The sequence below is a fragment of the Symphalangus syndactylus genome, chromosome 5 (assembly GCF_028878055.3).
Source record: "Symphalangus syndactylus isolate Jambi chromosome 5, NHGRI_mSymSyn1-v2.1_pri, whole genome shotgun sequence".
Lineage (NCBI taxonomy): Eukaryota > Metazoa > Chordata > Mammalia > Primates > Hylobatidae > Symphalangus > Symphalangus syndactylus.
In genome coordinates, this window is record NC_072427.2 from 148,865,490 (window position 1) to 148,883,900 (window position 18,411).

The 18,411-nt window shown below is 50.6% G+C and overlaps 1 protein-coding gene across 1 annotated transcript in view; it reads left to right on the forward strand.

Moving 5' to 3' along the window:
* The first annotated feature begins 1,421 nt into the window (after nt 1–1,421).
* Nucleotides 1,422–18,411, forward strand: part of VWF (von Willebrand factor) — a 180,302-nt gene continuing 163,312 nt past the window's right edge. The window contains exons 1-5 of the mRNA XM_055280967.2: nt 1,422–1,671; nt 2,938–2,992; nt 4,801–4,965; nt 16,348–16,450; nt 16,734–16,942. Coding sequence (XP_055136942.2) covers nt 2,938–2,992; nt 4,801–4,965; nt 16,348–16,450; nt 16,734–16,942 — 532 coding nt within the window. The 5' untranslated portion in view covers nt 1,422–1,671. The remainder of the gene's footprint in view (nt 1,672–2,937; nt 2,993–4,800; nt 4,966–16,347; nt 16,451–16,733; nt 16,943–18,411) is intronic.

Genomic DNA, 18,411 nt, shown 5'->3' on the forward strand with positions numbered 1-18,411 from the left:
TTGTATTTAGCACAGCATTTAAAGGTATTTTGTAATGAAAGGGTTTTCAGATTAGTCATTTAGTTTTTTTAAATAAGAGCTGGAAGTGGAAATCCCGATGGCCTTTTCTTTCTTTTTTTTTTTTTTGAGACGGAGTCTCGCTCTGTCGCCCAGGCTGGAGTGCAGTGGCGCGATCTCGGCTCACTGCAAGCTCCGCCTCCCGGGTTCATGCCATTTTCCTGCCTCAGCCTCCCAAGTAGCTGGGACTATAGGCGCCCACCACCACGCCCGGCTAATTTTTTGTGTTTTTAATAGAGACGGGGTTTCACCGTGTTAGCCAGGATGGTCTTGATCTCTTGACCTCGTGATCCACCCACTTCAGCCGCCCAAAGTGCTGCAATTACAGATGTGAGCCACCGCGCCCGGCCCCCCAATGGCCTTTTCTGCTGTCTCATGCTGATTCTGCCTCTTGTGCCATTTTTCTTCCTTGGGAGTGTGCATCTTCCTCTCCTGGGGCGGTAAAGGGAGTGGTGGAGTGTGAGGTATGTGGGAAGGGAGGAGGTTGGAACCTAGTGGTTTCTCAAAGTCTTAGGGCAGCGGGTATCACAGAGAAGCAGTGAGGAGGTCTCCCATACCCAGACATGCCTCAGGGCGCTCGTCTCGGTGCCTGGAATCCCAGCATGACAGTCATCTTCGCCCCACCCCTGCCCATTTCATCAGTTACTTACTTTAGTGGGAATTAGTTTAGCAGATGATGTTGAGAATTAGGCTTTTGGGAATGGGAGGCTGGGAAGTGTGTGTGTGTGTGTGTATAAGGTCGGTACCAGAAGTGCGTAGAAGTGTCCTTGAGAATTGGAATTATTAGAATGTAGCTACAGTAGAAGTATTAGACTCAAACCATCACTCCCCACCTTCGCCATTTTACAAAGGGCTAGGCCTGTGGCCAAGACCTTCCTCTTTAACCGATCCATTCAACCCTGGCCAGGACCCAAATGGACTGTTTTTGTCAGGGCCAGGACCGGATCCTTCATACCTGGGGTGCACAGGAAGTGTTAGTGCTCCCCTTCCTCCAAACACAGCAGCAAAATTGGCTCAGGTTGAGGTGTTTTTCCCAGCTTCCCTGGAGTCCAGCCCTGGAAGCTGGATCAGGAAGCTGTGTTGTTCTAGTGTGATTCCACTCTGGCCTGTATCAGCCTGCCCTGAGACAAGCAGCATTCCTGGTTATCCCACACAGGTGGGGCACTCTAGGAAGACCAAGGATCAAGTGTGGGGATGTAGGGTTGGGGGGTGTTTGGGGAGGGCAAGGCAGTTCATTAAGGCAGCTGCCAGGAGGTCTCCCTTCAAACTCTACAAAGCTTTATCAGCTTGGAGGTTCTTCTAATACCATTTCCTTTCATTGTTTCCTTTTGGTAATTAAAAGGAGGCCAATCCCCTGTTGTGGCAGCTCACAGCTATTGTGGTGGGAAAGGGAGGGTGGTTGGTGGATGTCACAGCTTGGGCTTTATCTCCCCCAGCAGTGGGGACTCCACAGCCCCTGGGCTACATAACAGCAAGACAGTCCGGAGCTGTAGCAGACCTGATTGAGCCTTTGCAGCAGCTGGGAGCATGGCCTAGGGTGGGCAGCACCATTGTCCAGTGGCTGAGTTTCCCAGGGACCTTGGAGATACCCGCAGCCCTCATTTGCAGGGGAAGGTATGGCCTTTGGAAGGAGAGCTGGCTCAGTTGTGGGAGGAAGATGCAGGACTGACTGATCCCTGCTCCTGGGGAGCTGGGGTTCTCTGTCACTGGACCAGAAGGGCTTTGTTTGGAGGGGCGAGTCAATTCAGCCAGGGATGATCCTAATAATACCTCCTCCACTTGCCTCTGAGGGTCCTGGGGCTGCTTTTCTTCATGCAGTGGGTTTTACCGTTTGATAGTACTTCACTCAAATGAGTTGGAATGAGCTTTGTCCTCACCTCTGAGAACCTGGGAGCAGCTGAATGTACCTGCGTGTTAGGACTGGGAGGGGACACCTGCTTGGAGACCAAGACCTGGCCCTATCTGACATCTCAGTGTTCCTCCTTCCATAGATATATCACAGATTGGCTTTATTTCACCTTTGGCTGGATGGGACCTTAGGTAGGAAAGGAGTCACCCCCAGTGAATCTCAGGCAACAGATTCTGCACTTCATTTAACAACCTTTTCCAGAGGAGAGGGGCTACAGCAGGGGCTCTAAGGGACTTGGAGTATGCTCTGCCAGCCAGGATTAATTGTCCCTCTCTTGGGGGGTCACACAGTGGGGAATTCTGCCTGCATCCAGGGCCCCTGGACTCCTGTCCATGTTTTCAGATGAACTCAGCAGACATTTGCTGGGCATCTCCTGGGTGCTAAGCATCTTGCCAGGTGCGGGGGTTGGAGACAAGGGAGACAGCCCTTGCTCTTGTGAAGGCACTTAGGGGGGTACAGAGTCAGGGGGGTACAGAGTCAGGGGGGTACAGAGTCAGGGGCCAACAAGCGAACCGTCAAGTTGGTGGTTCCTGAGCATTCTGTGTCTGGGCTGCTGTGGTGGGCACACAAGCGTAAGACGGTTCCTACTCTCCAGTTTGGATGCAGAGGCAGGAAGGAATGAGGTGTGTGTTAGCTCCCAGCTGCTTCAGGAGGCAGGGACGTGAGAGAGGCCCAGCAGGCCTGGAGGGAAGGCAGGGTTTTCCTCCTGTCTTGGGCCTGGGACTGCTGTTTGTGGAAAGGTGCCCACAGGTCCCAGCTCACAGTGATTGTTACTCTTGGGCCTGGCACTGGCCAGGGGTTTTTTGTGGGGCCAGAAGGCCATGTTCAAAGGGGAAAATGGGGTCATGAGGATCAATCTTTTCTCCTGCTTTAAAGAAATGCTTTTGCTACTGCATGCCCTGACAGTCACCACACCAGCAGCCACCTACCTGGGCAGGAATGACCAGCTCACGTCTCTTGCTTCTCTGCAGATGATTCCTGCCAGATTTGCCGGGGTGCTGCTTGCTCTGGCCCTCATTTTGCCAGGTAGGTAAAAAAGGGCCTCCATTTCTCATTCCTGCCCCAGGGCCATCTGGAGTGACCCCTTCCTGGGAATCAGCAAGTGTGTCTGGAGCTCACCCGTGTGCCCAGCCCCAGCTTAGGCTGTTGGTTGCCTCCTGTGAAGGTTCCGCAGAGTTCCCACCCTTGACTTGTATTCCAGAGAACAGGTGCCTGCAAATGCCATCTCCTATTGGGGAATTAAGAAGCATAAAGGTGGCACAGAACTGTCCTATATTATGGGGGCACAGGATGAGGAGGAAGGAATCCAAGTCTGGGATGGATTATTAGCTTTAGACGAGATTGTGGAGGCCACCTAGTTGAACCTCCCATGGTACAATGAAGAGACTGAGGGCCAGAGAGGAGAAATGACTGCTCCAAAGTCTCCTAGAGCCAAAATCAGAGGTCAGTCTTCCTGGGTCCCAGGCCAACACCCTTTCCACTGCACTGCATCATACTGCTGCCCTTCCCTTGCTAAGATTCTGAGCCTGTAAATTGTGGGAGGGGACTTTTGACCTTCCACTTAGATCTCTCAGGTCAGCAGCATCCAGTTGCTGCCCACAGGTGAGTCTGGGGAAAAAAATACACATTTGTCACACTCTCTGCATCTTCCTACCAGGTGGGTCTTTTGCCAGGGGACCCAGAACCCTTAGAGATTTACTGCTGTGTTTCCCCACCTGCCGACACACACACACACACACATAGGCACACACACATCCATAGTCAGTGAAGGAGTTAAAATGTGACGCCAGAGGAGTTCACACCTCATAGAGTCTGTGTGTCAGGCACACGGTCTGATCTGTTTAAAATTTAACCTGCCCAAGACATGCTAGTAGGTTTATGTACAAAGATGCTCATTGCAATCTATTTATAATATTAAAACATATGGAAAAATGCTAGAAACCTAACAATAGAGGGCTATACTATAGACATTTAAATGCAAAATATGATGCAGCCACTAAAAACTGCATATTGGAAGTATATACAGTAGGATGACAAATTATTTACAACCTATTGAGAAACAGAGGTTATAGGTAGTTTGCACAAGGTGGTCACCAATTTATAAAAAACTCACAGCTGTATATATGCTATAAAATAAAATGGAAAGATGAACATTGAAATGTTAACTCTAATCATCGCTGAATGTTGGGTTACAGATGGTTTTAACTTCTTTGTGTTTTCTTTTTCTTTTTCTTTTTTTCGAGACAGAGTCTCGCTCTGTTGCCCAGGCTGGAGTGCAGTGGTGTGATCTTGGCTCACTGCAACCTCCGCCTCCCAGGCTCAAGTGATTCTCCTGCCTCAGCCTCACCAGTAGCTGGGATTACAGGTGCCCACCACCGCACCCGGCTAGTTTTTGTATTTTTAGTAGAGACGGGGTTTCGCCATGTTGGGCAGGCTGGTCTTGAACTCCTAACCTCAGGTGATCTGCCCACCCCAACCTCCCAAAGTGCTGGGATTGTAGGCATGAGCCACCATGCCCGGCCTGCTTCTTTGTGTTTTCTTCTGTATGCTCCAAATTTTTAATAATGAATATGATGACACTTTAAATCAGTAAGTAAATGTCATTAAAACTAACAGATTTCCTGAAAAACTGTTCCTTAGTTATTGCTATGGGTCTGAGGTCATATCTGGGAGCTGAAAGCAACAGCTTTAGTCTCATTTAGGATGGAAAATAACTCCCCACAGCCCAGTTTCTATCAGAGGCAATCTAATTTCTATGAGGCCAGAGAGGTTTGAGCTGATGGTCCCAGTTGTGGCCTGGGATCACCAGCCCAACCTGTGGCCTCTCCCTCCAGGGACCCTTTGTGCAGAAGGAACTCGTGGCAGGTCATCCATGGCCCGATGCAGCCTCTTCGGAAGTGACTTCATCAACACCTTTGACGGGAGCATGTACAGCTTTGCGGGATACTGCAGTTACCTCCTGGCAGGGGACTGCCAGAAACGCTCCTTCTCGATTATTGGTGAGTTCTGGGCACTGCGGGGAGGAATTCAGAGGGAGGGCTGGCTGAGCTCAGCCCTGGTGTGGGGGAGGATTCCTGCTCTCGGGACAGTGTCTGAGCTGAAAGGTCACTGCTGAGAACAAGGAGAGGAACAGCCTTTCTGTGACACGTAGCCCCTCTTGGCTTTCCCCAGGTCTCTCCCCACGGGAGCCGGGTGGGATGGATGAAGACAGTCTTCCTCTTTGGTAGTTCACTGTGTCCATTGCTCTGGGTCCAGGCGATGCCCTGGGAGCTCCACAGCATCAAAGCGAATGATGAACTAGAGAAGGTGCTTTGGAACGTATAAAACTCCTTGCCAAAGGGAAGAGTCGTTGTTGTTTTCTTGGTGGCCTGTGGATCAGAACATCAGCTTATGCTGAGGACTTCCTGTATTCCTGGAGAAGGGCTGGTACTATCCCTGCCATGTCCCCGTATCCCCATAACAGCCCTGGGACGTAGCTGTAGTCACTCCAGTTTTACCAATGGAGAACCAAGGCCCATGGAGGTTGCACAATCCTTCCAAGGCCTGACAGACAATAAAAGGTGGAGCTGAGGCTGGGCACGGTGGCTCACGCCTATAATCCCAGCACTTTGGGAGGCCGAGGTGGGTGGATCACCTGAGGTCAAGAGTTTGAGACCAGCCTGGCCAACATGGTGAAACCCCATCTCTACTAAAAATACAAAAATGAGCCGGTGTGGTGGTGTGTGCCTGTAATCCCAGCTACTTGGGAGGCTGAGGCAGGAGAATCGCTTGAACCTGGTTGCAGTGAGCTGAGATACACTCTGGCCTGGGCGACATGGCGAGACTCCGTCTCAAAAAAAAAAGAAAGGTAGAGCTGGATTTTGATCCCAGGCCTCTCGGGCTGGCAGAACGTTTGTCTGGACTAAGGAGAGAGGACACTTGCCAAGGTTGGGAGGGGCAGGGACGGAGGATTATGGTTTGGGGACCTCCACATACTAAAAAGTAATCAATGTGTGTGGTGTGTGAGGGAGGGATGCCAAAAAACCTAGCAAACGTGGGGACCCCAGCCTTGGAACGGAGATGGCAATGGACAAGCTCATGCTGTTAAAGAAACAATATTCATGACACTTGTTAGAGCAAGTAAGGAAGACTTTCAAGAGGGACTGCTGCCATGGGGGTTTTGCAGAGGGGGAGAGAGAGAGGGCTCAACTTTGAATACAACAAGGAAAAATGAAGATTTAGGGCCAAGGAGGAGGGCAGGGGGTCAGTGGTAGAAAATTACAAAGAGGAAACATCAGGAGTAAGAGGGATTCTGGTTAACCCAGCTTGACAGGAGTCTTGCTGAAGGCAGGCAGTCTTGCTGATCACATATTGAAGGTGGAGGCATCTTTCTAAATCGACCCAGCAGGATTCTTGTTAAAACTGGACTGAGGCCGGGCTTGGTGGCTGAGCGCCTGTAATCCCAGCACTTTGGAAGGCTGAGGCAGGTGGATCATGAGTCAGGAGTTTGAGTGAAACCCCATCTCTACTAAAGATACAAAAAATTAGCTGGGCATGGTGGTGTGCGCCTGTAACCCCAGCCACTAGGGAGGTTGAGGCAGAGAATTGCTTGAACCTGAGAGGCAGAGGTTGCAGTGAGCCGAGATCGTGCCATTGCACTCCAGCCTGGGCAACAGAGCAAGATTCCATCTCAAAAAAACCCACAAAAAAACAAAAAAAAAAAACTGGACTGCGCAGGCCGAAGACAGAGCCCAAGGCCAAGGCTTAATCTAGAAGAGGGCTCAGAAGCGCCCCACTCAAGTTTGGTCAAGGAAGGAGTCTTTGGCAACACCCAGACACTGACTGAGATCTGGGCTGTAGGGCTCCTGGGGTCATTGCTCCATTAGTCAGCGGGGACTGACGCAGGGTCCTCCGTGTGCCCAGCACTGGGCTAGGCTCTGTCTGGCACCTGGCTATAGCTATGAGCTCCCTGCATTCCTGCTGTCTCCCTGAGGCCATCTTTGCCACCTGCCCTGACTCTGCTGGGAAACTTATCACGTATGACTTCTGGGCCCTGCCATCCTTCCCACTCCTCCATGAGCTCCTCAGGGACAAGGAGCATGTCTCACTCATCTGTTCCCTGGTGCTTAGCTCACTGAGTTCTCTGTTGTGCTGAAGATTATGTATTTATTTATTTATTTTTGAGACGGAGTCTTGCTGTGTTGCCCAGGCTGGAGTGCAGTGAGTGGTGCCATCTTGGCTCACTGCAACTTCCGCCTCCTGGGTTCAAGCAATTCTTCTGCCTCAGTCTCCCAAGTAGCTGGGATTACAGGCACCACCATGCTTGGCTAATTTTTGTATTTTTAGTAGAGACGGGGTTTCACCATATTGGCCAGGCTGGTCTTGAACTCCTGACCTCAGGTGATCCACCCGCCTCGGCCTCCCAAAGTGCTGGGATTACAGGCATAAGCCACCACACTTGGCCTGAAGATGCTTGCAGAGTGTGTGTGAGGAGCCCTGGAGAAGGAGCTTTGATTGGCCAGAGAGGACAGGGGAGGGTGCTGCATGCCGTGGGGACAGCATGAGAAGTGGGGAGGCTGGAAGGGGCATGTACTCCTGACGTGGAGCCCTGGGGAGGTCAGTGTGGCTGGAGCAGCAGTTGCCAAACTCCAGGCTGCATCAGGACCACCCGGAGGGCTGTGACAAACAGATTGCTGGGCCCTGCCCCTAGAGCTCTGACTCAGTAGATCTGGAAGGGGGGCCTGAAAATTTCATTTCTGACAATTTCCCAGCTGCTGCTGCTGCTCTTAGAGTGGGTAACCAGACTTTGAGGGTGCAAGACTGGAGGAGAGTAGGCTGAGAGGCTGGGCCACTGGGTGAGGCTGCAGTGTAGGATCTTGGAGTCTGATGGGGAATTTGAGTCGATTCCGCAGGCTGTGAGGAACTAGTGTAGGGTCTTGTGCAGCAGGGAAGTGGGGAGAGGAAACTGGTTCTTTGCCAAGACGGTCCTGAAAAGGAGAGAGGTAGGAGGCGGCGTGGCCTTGGCCGTGGTAACCAGGGAGGTAGTGAAAAGTCCAGAGACGCCCCAGGGCATGACAAATCAAGAAAGTCATCCTCATCACCAACTGTGAGGGTCCCAACTTGCTTCAGAGGCTGCAGCTGGGGAGGAGCTGGAAGAGCAGCTGGAGAGAACCCCTGAAACCCTGCCCCTGGGAAGCTGAAGGCTCATGCCCTCCCTACCTTGGTGACCCCAGATTTTATTTAAGTGGATTTTCCCATTTTATAAATCACAGCAGAGCTGATACAGACCCCTACCTGTGATGGCTCTGGGGTTGTCAGTGGGGATGGAGGGTTAGAAGTGACCGGAGGAGGCCGGGTGCAATGGCTCACGCTTGCAGTCCCAGCACTTTGGGAAGCCGAGGGGTGGGGGCGGATCACCTGAGGTTGGGAGTTCGAGACCAGTCTGGCCAACATGGTGAAACCCCATCTCTACTAAAAATACAAAAATTAACCAGGCATTGTGGTGGGCGCCTGTAATCCCAGCTGCTCGGGAGGTTGAGGCACAAGAATCACTTGAACCTGGGAGGTGGAGGTTGCAGTGAGCAGAGATCACGCCATTGCACTCCAGCCTGGGCACAGAGTGAGACTCTGTCTCAAAAAAAAAAAAAAAGAAGTGACCAGAGGAAGATTTTGATGGAGACACTGCAATGCCCGGGGTGGGGGCCGGGGCAGGGGGGTGGATTGCTGTCTGGACGCCATAATCTGTTAGTTCAGCTCTGCTCTGGACTCCCTGTCCCGAGACGGGCTTGTAAACAACACATACTAATACCTTAGTCCCAGACACAGTTCATGTTCTGGGCTCAGAGAGCCAAGTCAGCATGTTGAAAAAGCTTCCTTCCCCTATTTGAGCCCAACTCCAGACCCCTCCCCATGTCAGGGTAGCCCTCCCAGGTGGGGACATGTAGCGTGTACTGGTGCCTCTGGGCTGTCTCTGTCACCTCCTTCAGGAAGCTCTCTTGCCCATTCCACCCGTCCAGCACTGGGCTCATCAACTCGTGCTCACTGGTCGGTCTCTGTCCCACAGAACTGGGTAGCTCTGTCCCCAGCAGGAAATGGAAGCACAGACAGAGCCAGAGCTGGAGTCGGAAAACCCGTGTTCTCCTCTGCTCTCCCTCTTCACTGAGTGTTCCGAGGGCAGTTGTGCTGTCTTAGCCTCCAATTCCTCATCTTTTGAAACGGAGTCTCGCTTGTGTTGTCCAGGCTGGAAGGCTGGAGTACAATGGTGCGATCTTGGCTCACTGCAACCTCCCCCTCCTGGGTTCAAGCGATTCTTCTGCCTCAGCCTCCCGAGTAGCTGAGATTACGGGCATGCGCCACCACACCCTGCTAATTTTGTGTTTTTAGTAGAGATGGGGTTTCTCCATGTTAGTCAGGCTGGTCTCGAACTCCCGACCTCAGGTGATCCGCCCGCCTCGGCCTCGGTTCCTCATCTTTAAAATGGAGATACTGTGAGCATCAAGGGACACAGGTTATCTGAAAATGTGACTGCTTAGCCAAGCTGAGTTATTGAAAGCAGCCAGGTTAACATGGGGTGTTCACTTAGAATCGCCGTCCAGAGATGGGGGCTGCTGGGCCCCCAGGCATTTCTGCGAGGTCAGGGTCACTTCAGTTTCATCCCCCCCTCATAATCCACACAGGTTTGCGCTAGAGGTCTGGCCTCTCGGGCCACCGTTTTCTGGGCGTCAGTGGCCACAGAGGAATTTGAAGGGCCATGGAAGGCCTGTCTACCTCAAAACCCCTTGGTGGGATTCCCCGCCAGGTCACTATTCTTTTCTTATAAGCTACTTGCCCTTGTAAAGTGTCCATTTTCTGGGAGATCGTTTGCCTAAACAAGGTTACGGATCAAACACACTTTAATGTAAGCTGGTTTCATTTTCACCAAAACCGTGCTGCGAACATCATAGAGAATGGGTGGCTGTTTTGTCTGTTGGTGGTGGTGGTGGCAGGTTTGGGGTGTGTGGGAGAAGAGGAAGAATTAGAGCGGGGTGGGCTGGCACTGGTGCATCAGGGCAGCCAGGGGGCACTGGGTCAGGGGAGGGAGCCCAGGACTTGGGCCCTGCAGTTTTAGTTTCCGTGCACATGCCCACCTTCTGTTCCATTGTTCTCCAATGACATCCTGTCTCCTTGACCGTAAATCGCACATCCACATTCCTCCCGAGTGCCTGTGGACCTTATTCATATCCTGGGTAAAGTGTTTATGGACGCACATGAAGGGCCACCTGGTGCCAAGGCGAGGCCCCTGTCCCCGATTCTGTCTCCTGGTGAGGCAGGCTCCAGGGTTCGAGGCCAAGGCGACACGGCTCTTTGCCAGGCAGCACAGAGGCCAGAGAGAGACTCTGGGAGCCCTGGTTCCTGCTCCTCCGCAGAGACTGCTCTTCCTAAGCTACGGCTGCAGGATCTGGCTCCCAGACCTGCCAAGAGAGAGCCATCAACAACCAACAGCCTGCTGAGTCACTGCCCCCGGGGAGCCTTAGTTTCCGTGGCATGGTCAGACCAGACCCCTGTTCTCAGTTTGGAGGGAGGGTCACCTGCACCAGAATCACAGGCATAGAAGGTAGAGTGTTTATTGGAAATGCAGATGAGTGAGTTCTACACTAAAGCCTAAGAGAGCGCCCAGGTCTGACTGTAGTTCCAGATCCTGGCCTGCTTCTGAAGGTCCCAGGATTCCTCTCGCTGTAATCCGTGGGCTAGGAGCTTACTCCTCACTCAGCGCCTTAATCACTGTGTTCAACAGGCCTGGTGGGAGCCTCTGGGAGAGCTTCGCTGGCTTGTCTTGCCTCTTTGGGGTGACAGCCAGCCCCTCTTTTCCTAAGAGTTATAGGAAGTGCTAACCTGGAGGTCTGTGGAGTGGAGGGGTCTCTCCTGGGCTCACCGGCAATTTCTTTTTGTTTTTTTTTTTTGAGACGGAGTCTCGCTCTGTCGCCCAGGCTGGAGTGCAGTGGCGCGATCTCGGCTCACTGCAAGCTCCGCCTCCCGGGTTCACGCCATTCTCCTGCCTCAGCCTCTCCGAGTAGCTGGGACTACAGGCGCCCACCACCACGCCCGGCTAATTTTTTGTATTTTTAGTAGAGACGGGGTTTCATCGTGGTCTCGATCTCCTGACCTCATGATCCGCCTGCCTCGGCCTCCCAAAGTGCTGGGATTACAAGCGTGAGCCACCGCGCCCGGCCATCACCGGCAATTTCTGATGGCTCGTTTTCCTAATGGCTGCACATCATCTGATCCCCCTGAGTTCTGCATCGAGGGAATGAGGCAAATAAAATGCAAGGCTGGTCTGGAGTTCTCCCTGCCTTAGTGGTTAGTGCAATCTAGAACACTCTGATGCCCTGTTACGCAGCTTTGTGATGCAAAAAGGGGATTTGGACAGTCAAAAAAGCCTGAGTGTAGGCTCTGCTCCATTTCCACAGTGGAAACCAGGGGTTCTCAGTCGGGGTGATTTTCCCCCCGAGGACATTTTGCAGTGTCTGGAGACATTTTGGGTCAACTGTGAGGTGGGTGCTGCTGGCATCTAGTAGGTAGAGGCCAGGAGGCTGCTGGTTCTCCCACCATGCACAGGGAAGTGTCTGGCCCTGAATGAAATAGTGATACCGTGGAGAAATCCTGTCGTAAACCTAGGCCTTTGTTTCTCTGTCTGTAAAATGAAGTCAGCCTAGATCATTGTTTTCCGAACTGAGTCATGAGCGATGGGTCCTAAAATTAGTTGAGTGGTTATAAGTAGCATTTAAAAAGACAGAATAGAATAAGATAGAAAACATCAGAAAATTATCAGAGTGCATGGCACACGGCAAGGGTAAATATGATATGAAATGTGTGTGTGTGTGTGTGTGTGTGTGTCCTGAGTCATAAATTGTGTTTTTACTGTGCTTTCTGAGCAAAAGAGTTTAAGAGCCGCTTATTTAGATCCTTTCTGCTGCCATAGTATGTTTTTCTGAATTATAGGCTTCCCTAGATCACACTTTGAAAAATCACATTGCCAGGCTGGGCACAGTTGCTCATGCCTGTAATCTCAATGCTTTGGGAGGCTGAAGCGGGAGGATTGCTTGAGCCCAGGAGTTCGGGGCCAGCCTAGGCAACATAGCGAGATGCCCATCTGTACAAAAATATACAAAAATTAGCTGGGCTTGGTGGCACACACCTGTAGTTCCAGCTATTTGGGAAGTTGTGGCAACAGGGTTGCTCGAGCCCAGGAGTTTGAGGGTGAAGTGAGCCGTGATCATATCACTACGTGTCATCCTGAGCGACAGAGCAAGACCTCAAAACAAAAGAAAACAAAACCCCAAATTCCCTTGCCACTCCCCTGCTGCGGCTGTGGACTGACTGCTCTTCAAGCCCCCTCAGCCATCCAGGGCCAGGAATTCTCCTTGCCATGCGGTTCAATCCTCACTGAAGGGCACGATGCAGTCCCACTCCTGCCCCTAGATGGCTGTTTTTGGTTTGTCTCTGGGTGGGTGGGAGCTGGTTAGCAGAACCTGAGTCATCCCCTTCAGGAGCCGCAGTTCCTGCAGTAGGTGAAGCTCCCGGGGGCAGCCGACACCCCCTCCCTTGACTGCCTGGAGCTGCCTCACGCAGCTGAGCCCTGGGCTGCCCCTTGGACTTCCTGATGCTGGTCTCTCCTGGGGCCGCCCAGAGCAAGCCCTTCACGTACTTAAAACAGTGCTCGGGCTTGAGTCCCAGCTCTTCATCACTGACTAGCTCTGCGATGATGGGCGAGTTACCCCAGGGTCTGCTGCCTGGCCAGCCCCGAGCCCCCCAGCCTGTGTGGGCAGGTTCCTCTGTTATTTACTCTAGGAGGGCTGGGGCTCTCCTTCCCTCCCATACACTTTTCCTGGTTCCCTCCTGTTTGATTTTTCTGCTTCTGCTGAATTCTTGGTTTATTCAGCCTTGCAGGCCTTACTTTTCAAACTTACAGCCATAGCGACCTCCGGGCTCCCCTGTGGCACCCGCTTAGCTCTGCCTCCTGTGGAACGAGTACCTTGCTTAAGTGATTTTGCATCTTTGAAAGCCTCTAAGAGCTGTAGATCTGCAGCTGCAGGGCCATGCCAACCCCAAGCTGCCTGGCTTCCTCTGAAGTGTTCCCTACCCATTCTCCAGCCACAGTCCCTGGCAGACTTGGTCCCACCCACCCTTTCTGCATCCCCAGGAGAAGGAGAAACGCCAAGGAGGGGCTCACGGGGGTTCCTTTCCCATTTCCAGGAGGGAGACGCCTTTGGCTCAGAGGTGACGTATTGGTCGAGTTACCCAGTGAAGCCGAGGCAGAACTCCCTGTGAGATGGGATGAAAGGAGGATTCGCTGATGGGGAGACAGGCTCAGTGGTGATAGGGACACAGACGCCTGAGCCCAGACCTCGTGCGTTCATGTGTCTGCCATCCGGCAGGTGGGGGCTTCTCCTCTGGCAGGTCTCCAGTGAGGAGTGTGGAGTGGGTCCCTGCCCTGTCTCATGGGCTCACTCTGGGCTGTGTGTAGTGTTCAGAGCGCCAGCCCCAGAAAAGGCCGAGGGAGGGATTTGGTCTTGGGCCCGGTGCAAGTGCCTAGGGCCCTGGATGGGAGAGGGTGCAAACTGGAGGTTGTTACCTGGTTGTCCCATTTGTTTGGTTTTTCAACATTTTCTTATGGAAATTTTCAAACATACAGAAAAGCTGAAAGACTTCAAGATCCATATACTCCTCACTCAGATTCTACCATTACTGATAAATAAATTACTGGAAAAAAAAGTTACTTTGCAGGGCGTGGTGGCTCACGCCTGTAATCCCAGCAGTTTTGGGAGGCCCAGGCAGGCAGATCATGAGGTCAGGAGATCGAGACCATCCTGGCTATGGTGAAACCCTGTCTCTACTAAAAATACAACAAATTAGCCGGGCGTGGTGGCACGCCCCTGTAGTCCCAGCTACTTGGGAGGCTGAGGCAGGAGAATGGCGTGAACCCGGGAGGCAGAGCTTGCAGTGAGCTGAGATTGCACCACTGCACTCCAACCTGGGTAACAGAGCGAGACTCTGTCTCAAAAAAAAAAAAAAAAAAAAAGTTTCTCTACGCAATCACTTTCCCAGTTGTTTGTTTTTCTTTGGCCAATTTCTTGCTGTCAGTAAGTTTGTTCAGCTTCTAAAGGTTTGCTTGCTGTAAAAACTGTTCTAGGTGGGAATGCGGAGCACGGGAGATGCCTCAGCTCAAACAGGACGAGTCCCCTTTCATTTGGTGGACATCTCCATTTTCTCCCAGTTGTGTTGACCTGGAGCTCCGCAGAAAGTGGTTTATGGACTGTGAGGGGTCTGTGTGTCTTTCCTGGTGGCCACTGCTGCTGGCATATCATTCAAGACTATTCCTAGAATAGACTTATTGTTTACATGGGAGAGCCCTCACTGAATTTCCACCAGAAACAAGTCTGTTCTGTAGCTCATTCGGGTTAGTTTGCAGTGTTTGTGTGTTCTAGGGTGCATGCTATGTGTGTGCATGGTGTGTGTGCATGTGGTATGTATGTGTGTGTCTGTGTGTGTGGTTGTCCTCCTGCAGCCTCAGTTCAGCCCAGAGCCCTGTTGGGGACTCTTCCTGTCCTGGGTAGGAGTGAGGAGACCCCTGCCCCAGCTCCCTGTTTTTGCGGCTCTGGCCATGGCAGCAACACCTTGAGTCAACAGACCTGCCAGGTCTACTGGGCTTGGTTCCACAGACATCTTAGCCTCTTCTTGCCGAGAAGAATCCCACACTCCTCTATCCCTTCTAGGAGAAGAGAGATTTGCTCATTTTTAAGACCAACTTTACCCCTGAGTCCTATGCCCCATTTCTTCAGGACCTCAAGGCATCGTGCCCCACGTGTCAGCTCTTTGTTTTCTCTGGCTGCCCCTATCTTCCCTATTTCCATTAATTTCTCAGTCTCCAAGGCTTGAGACCAGACTCTCTCTTTTCCCTTCTGGTTCTTTTGATTCTTACGACTAATTAGTTATCTTTGAATATCAAAGACCCACCACAAGTCGCAGTTCTCAGAAACTGGGTGAGGCTTGCTAAGCTTTGGTCACGCTGTGAAAAATATCTCTTGCCTGTGTTTCCTCTTTCATGCTGGCCACCGTCCCATCACCCTTGTCGCCCTGTTCAGCGCTCACAACCACACCATTCTCAGAGCCTATTTTATCGTGTGTCTGGATCTTCAGACATTTCCATTGTCAACCATTTAGTGTGTCCTTATTAATTCTATGTGCTGTGTAAGGCATTTGACCCACACCGTCTGTAAACTCCTGGATAATCAAATTCAGTAAACTTAGGCGGAGCTCATGAATCTCCATTTTAAACAAACAGCCCAGGGATTCTGACTTGGGCTGTCCTAAGATACCATTTTATTTATTTATTTATTTTTATTTATTTATTTGTTTTTTTGAGATGGAGTCTCGCTCGGTCACCCAGGCTGGAATGCAGTGGCGCGATCTCGGCTCACTGCAAGCTCCGCCTCCCGGGTTCACGCCATTCTCCTGCCTCAGCCTCCCAAAGAACTGGGACTACAGACGCCCGCCACCAAGCCTGGCTAATTTTTTTTTTTTTTTTTTTTGTATTTTTAGTAGAGATGGGGTTTCACCGTGTTAGCCAGGATGGTCTCAATCTCCTGACCTCGTGATCCGCCTGCCTCAGCCTCCCAAAGTGCTGGGATTACAGGCGTGAGCCACCGCACCCGACCGATACCATTTTAAATAGCACTGCTAGGCCGGAGGGGGGTGGCTCATGCCTGTAATTACTTGTACCCAGGAGCTCAAGACCAGCCTGGGCAACACGGTGAGATCTTGTCTCTACAAAAAGAAAAAAAAAATTAGCTGGGTGTGGTGGTACATACTTGTGATCCCAGTTACCCCGGAGGCTGAGTTGGGAGGATAGCCTGGGCCCAGGAGGCAGAAGCTGCAGTGAGCCATGTTCACATCACTGCACCCCAACCTGGGCAACAGAGCACAACCCTGTCTCAATAAATGAATGAATAAATGAATTAATTAATAAATAACACTCTCCTAGAGCACCTGTTACCAGTAACTCACAATGTTGCCTTTTTGTTTGCTGCCTTACAATATACTCAATTGTTGCATGTTTGTCTTCTATTTATACGCAGGTTGTAAACTCCCAGAAGCAAGAGATCATGCTTTTAGATTTTTCTTTTGTGATATATGAGAGCCCACCTGAGGGCTATGTATCCAGAAGTCACTCAATAATTATTTTTAGATGAATGGAAAAATGGGTGAGAAAATGAGATTTTTAGGGAGATTTTTGTTGCTCACTTGTAAAGACTTTTTGGGGCGTTTTCTGCTGAGAAAAGGTTATGTAGATAATGATTCTTAATCAGTGTATTCATTTTTTGAGGGGAGTAATAATCACTACTGTTGACTTTTTTCTCTTTCAGGGGACTTCCAGAATGGCAAGAGAGTGAGCCTCTCCGTGTATCTTGGGGAATTTTTTGACATCCATTTGTTTGTCAATGGTACTGTGACACAGGGGGACCAAAGGTAAGCCCAGAATGTCTGAGTTAGAAAGGACCCTAGGGGTCTCCTGGCACAACTCCCTCATTTTTAGATGAGGAAGCTGGGACCCAGAGAATGGAAACAAATGTTCCAAGGAAGTGAGTAGCAGGGCTGGGTGAGAGCCAGGTCTCCTGATTGCTGGTCTAGGTCCTCAGCCACTTTGCACCATGGTCTGAACCCTACAACATGGGGTTGGGGTTAGAAGGTGGGAGAGACATCCAGAAAATGCACGAGAAGCCCACTTCTGAACTTAGCCTTTGCCTTCCAGAGTCTCCATGCCCTATGCCTCCAAAGGGCTGTATCTAGAAACCGAGGCTGGATACTCCAAGCTGTCCGGTGAGACCTATGGCTTTGTGGCCAGGATCGATGGCAGTGGCAACTTTCAAGTCCTGCTGTCAGACAGATACTTCAATAAGACCTGCGGGCTGTGTGGCAACTTTAACATCTTTGCTGAAGATGACTTTATGACCCAAGAAGGTAAGATGTTCCGGGATACCATTTCCCTAAAGTGTGGCCATGCTTTTTATTTCCTTGCTCATAAACCTTCACTAACATGCCTTCCCTGGCATTCAAGCCTCACTGTGACCTCACCTCAATTTATGTTGCCAACCTTATCTCTTTGCATTCCATTCCAATGCCTAGACCTCTAGTGAAACTAGGTCTTAGAGCTCCTCAAAGATGACTTCGTTCAACTTTGAATTCTCTGTAGCAACTTGCACGTGGCAGATGGTTGGTCAATGCTGGGTAGTTTGAGTCGATCCTCCTCAGCCCACTACAGTGGAGTGGATAAAATCTATGGAGTGGTCCTCCACACCATCCAAAAAGGACAGTTTGTGTGTGTGTGTGCATGTGTGTGTTCACGAGCAATAGAAGGTAATATGGATAATGTGAAAACGCTAGGCCAGGCGCAGTGGCTCACCCCTGTAATCCCAGCATTTTGGGAGGCCGAGGTGGGCGGATCATGAGGTCAGGAGATCGAGACCTTCCTGGCTAACACGGTGAAACCCCGTCTCTAGTAAAAATCCAAAAAATTAGCCAGGCGTGGTGGCGGGTGCCTGTAGTCCCAGCTACTCGGGAAGCTGAGGCAGGAAAATGGCATGAACCTGGGAGGTGGAGCTTGCAGTGAGCTGAAGTCGCACCACTGCACTCCAGCCTGGGCGACAGAGCGAGACTCCGTCTCAAAAAAAAAAAAAAAAGAAATATTGAATTTTTCTAGGGAATTGTTCCTTTAATGTAATGACTCTCATTTTTACCAATGCTTTTTGCCTTCAATCTGTCTAATATTAGTATAGCTATTCCACCTTTCTTTTGGTTAGTGTTTGTTTGATGTATCTTTTTCCATTCTTTCAACCTTTCTATGTGATCTTGTTTCAGATGTGTGTCATGGAAGCACCACATGGCTCAATTTTATTGTTGTTCTTTCAGAAGTCGGATTTATTGAGGTTAATTTACAGACAGTCAAATTCACCCTTTCACATACAGTTCTCTGAGTTTTCACAAAAGTGTAGAGTCATATAACCACCACAATCAAACTATAGAACAGTTTCGTCACCCTCAAAATCACCATGCTCCTTTGTAGTCAAATCTTCCCCCAACTGCTAGACCCTGGTGCCTACTGATCTTTTATCTGTTTCTGTAGTTTCGATATTTCCAAAATTCATATGACTGTAATCATACCCTATTTGCAGTATTTAGTCTTGTAAGTCTGGCTTCTTTCATTTAACATGGTCCGTGAGAGATTAATCCATGTTGGTGCATGTATCAGTAATTTGTTCCTATTTATTGCTAAAGAGTAGTTACCACAATTTGTTTACCCATTCACCAGTTGAAGGACACTTCATTGCTTCCAATTATGGAAAATTATGAACAAAGCCACTGTAAACATTTGTGTATAGATTTCTGCACCCCCCTATTTTTTATTGTGCTGTGATACATATGACATAAAA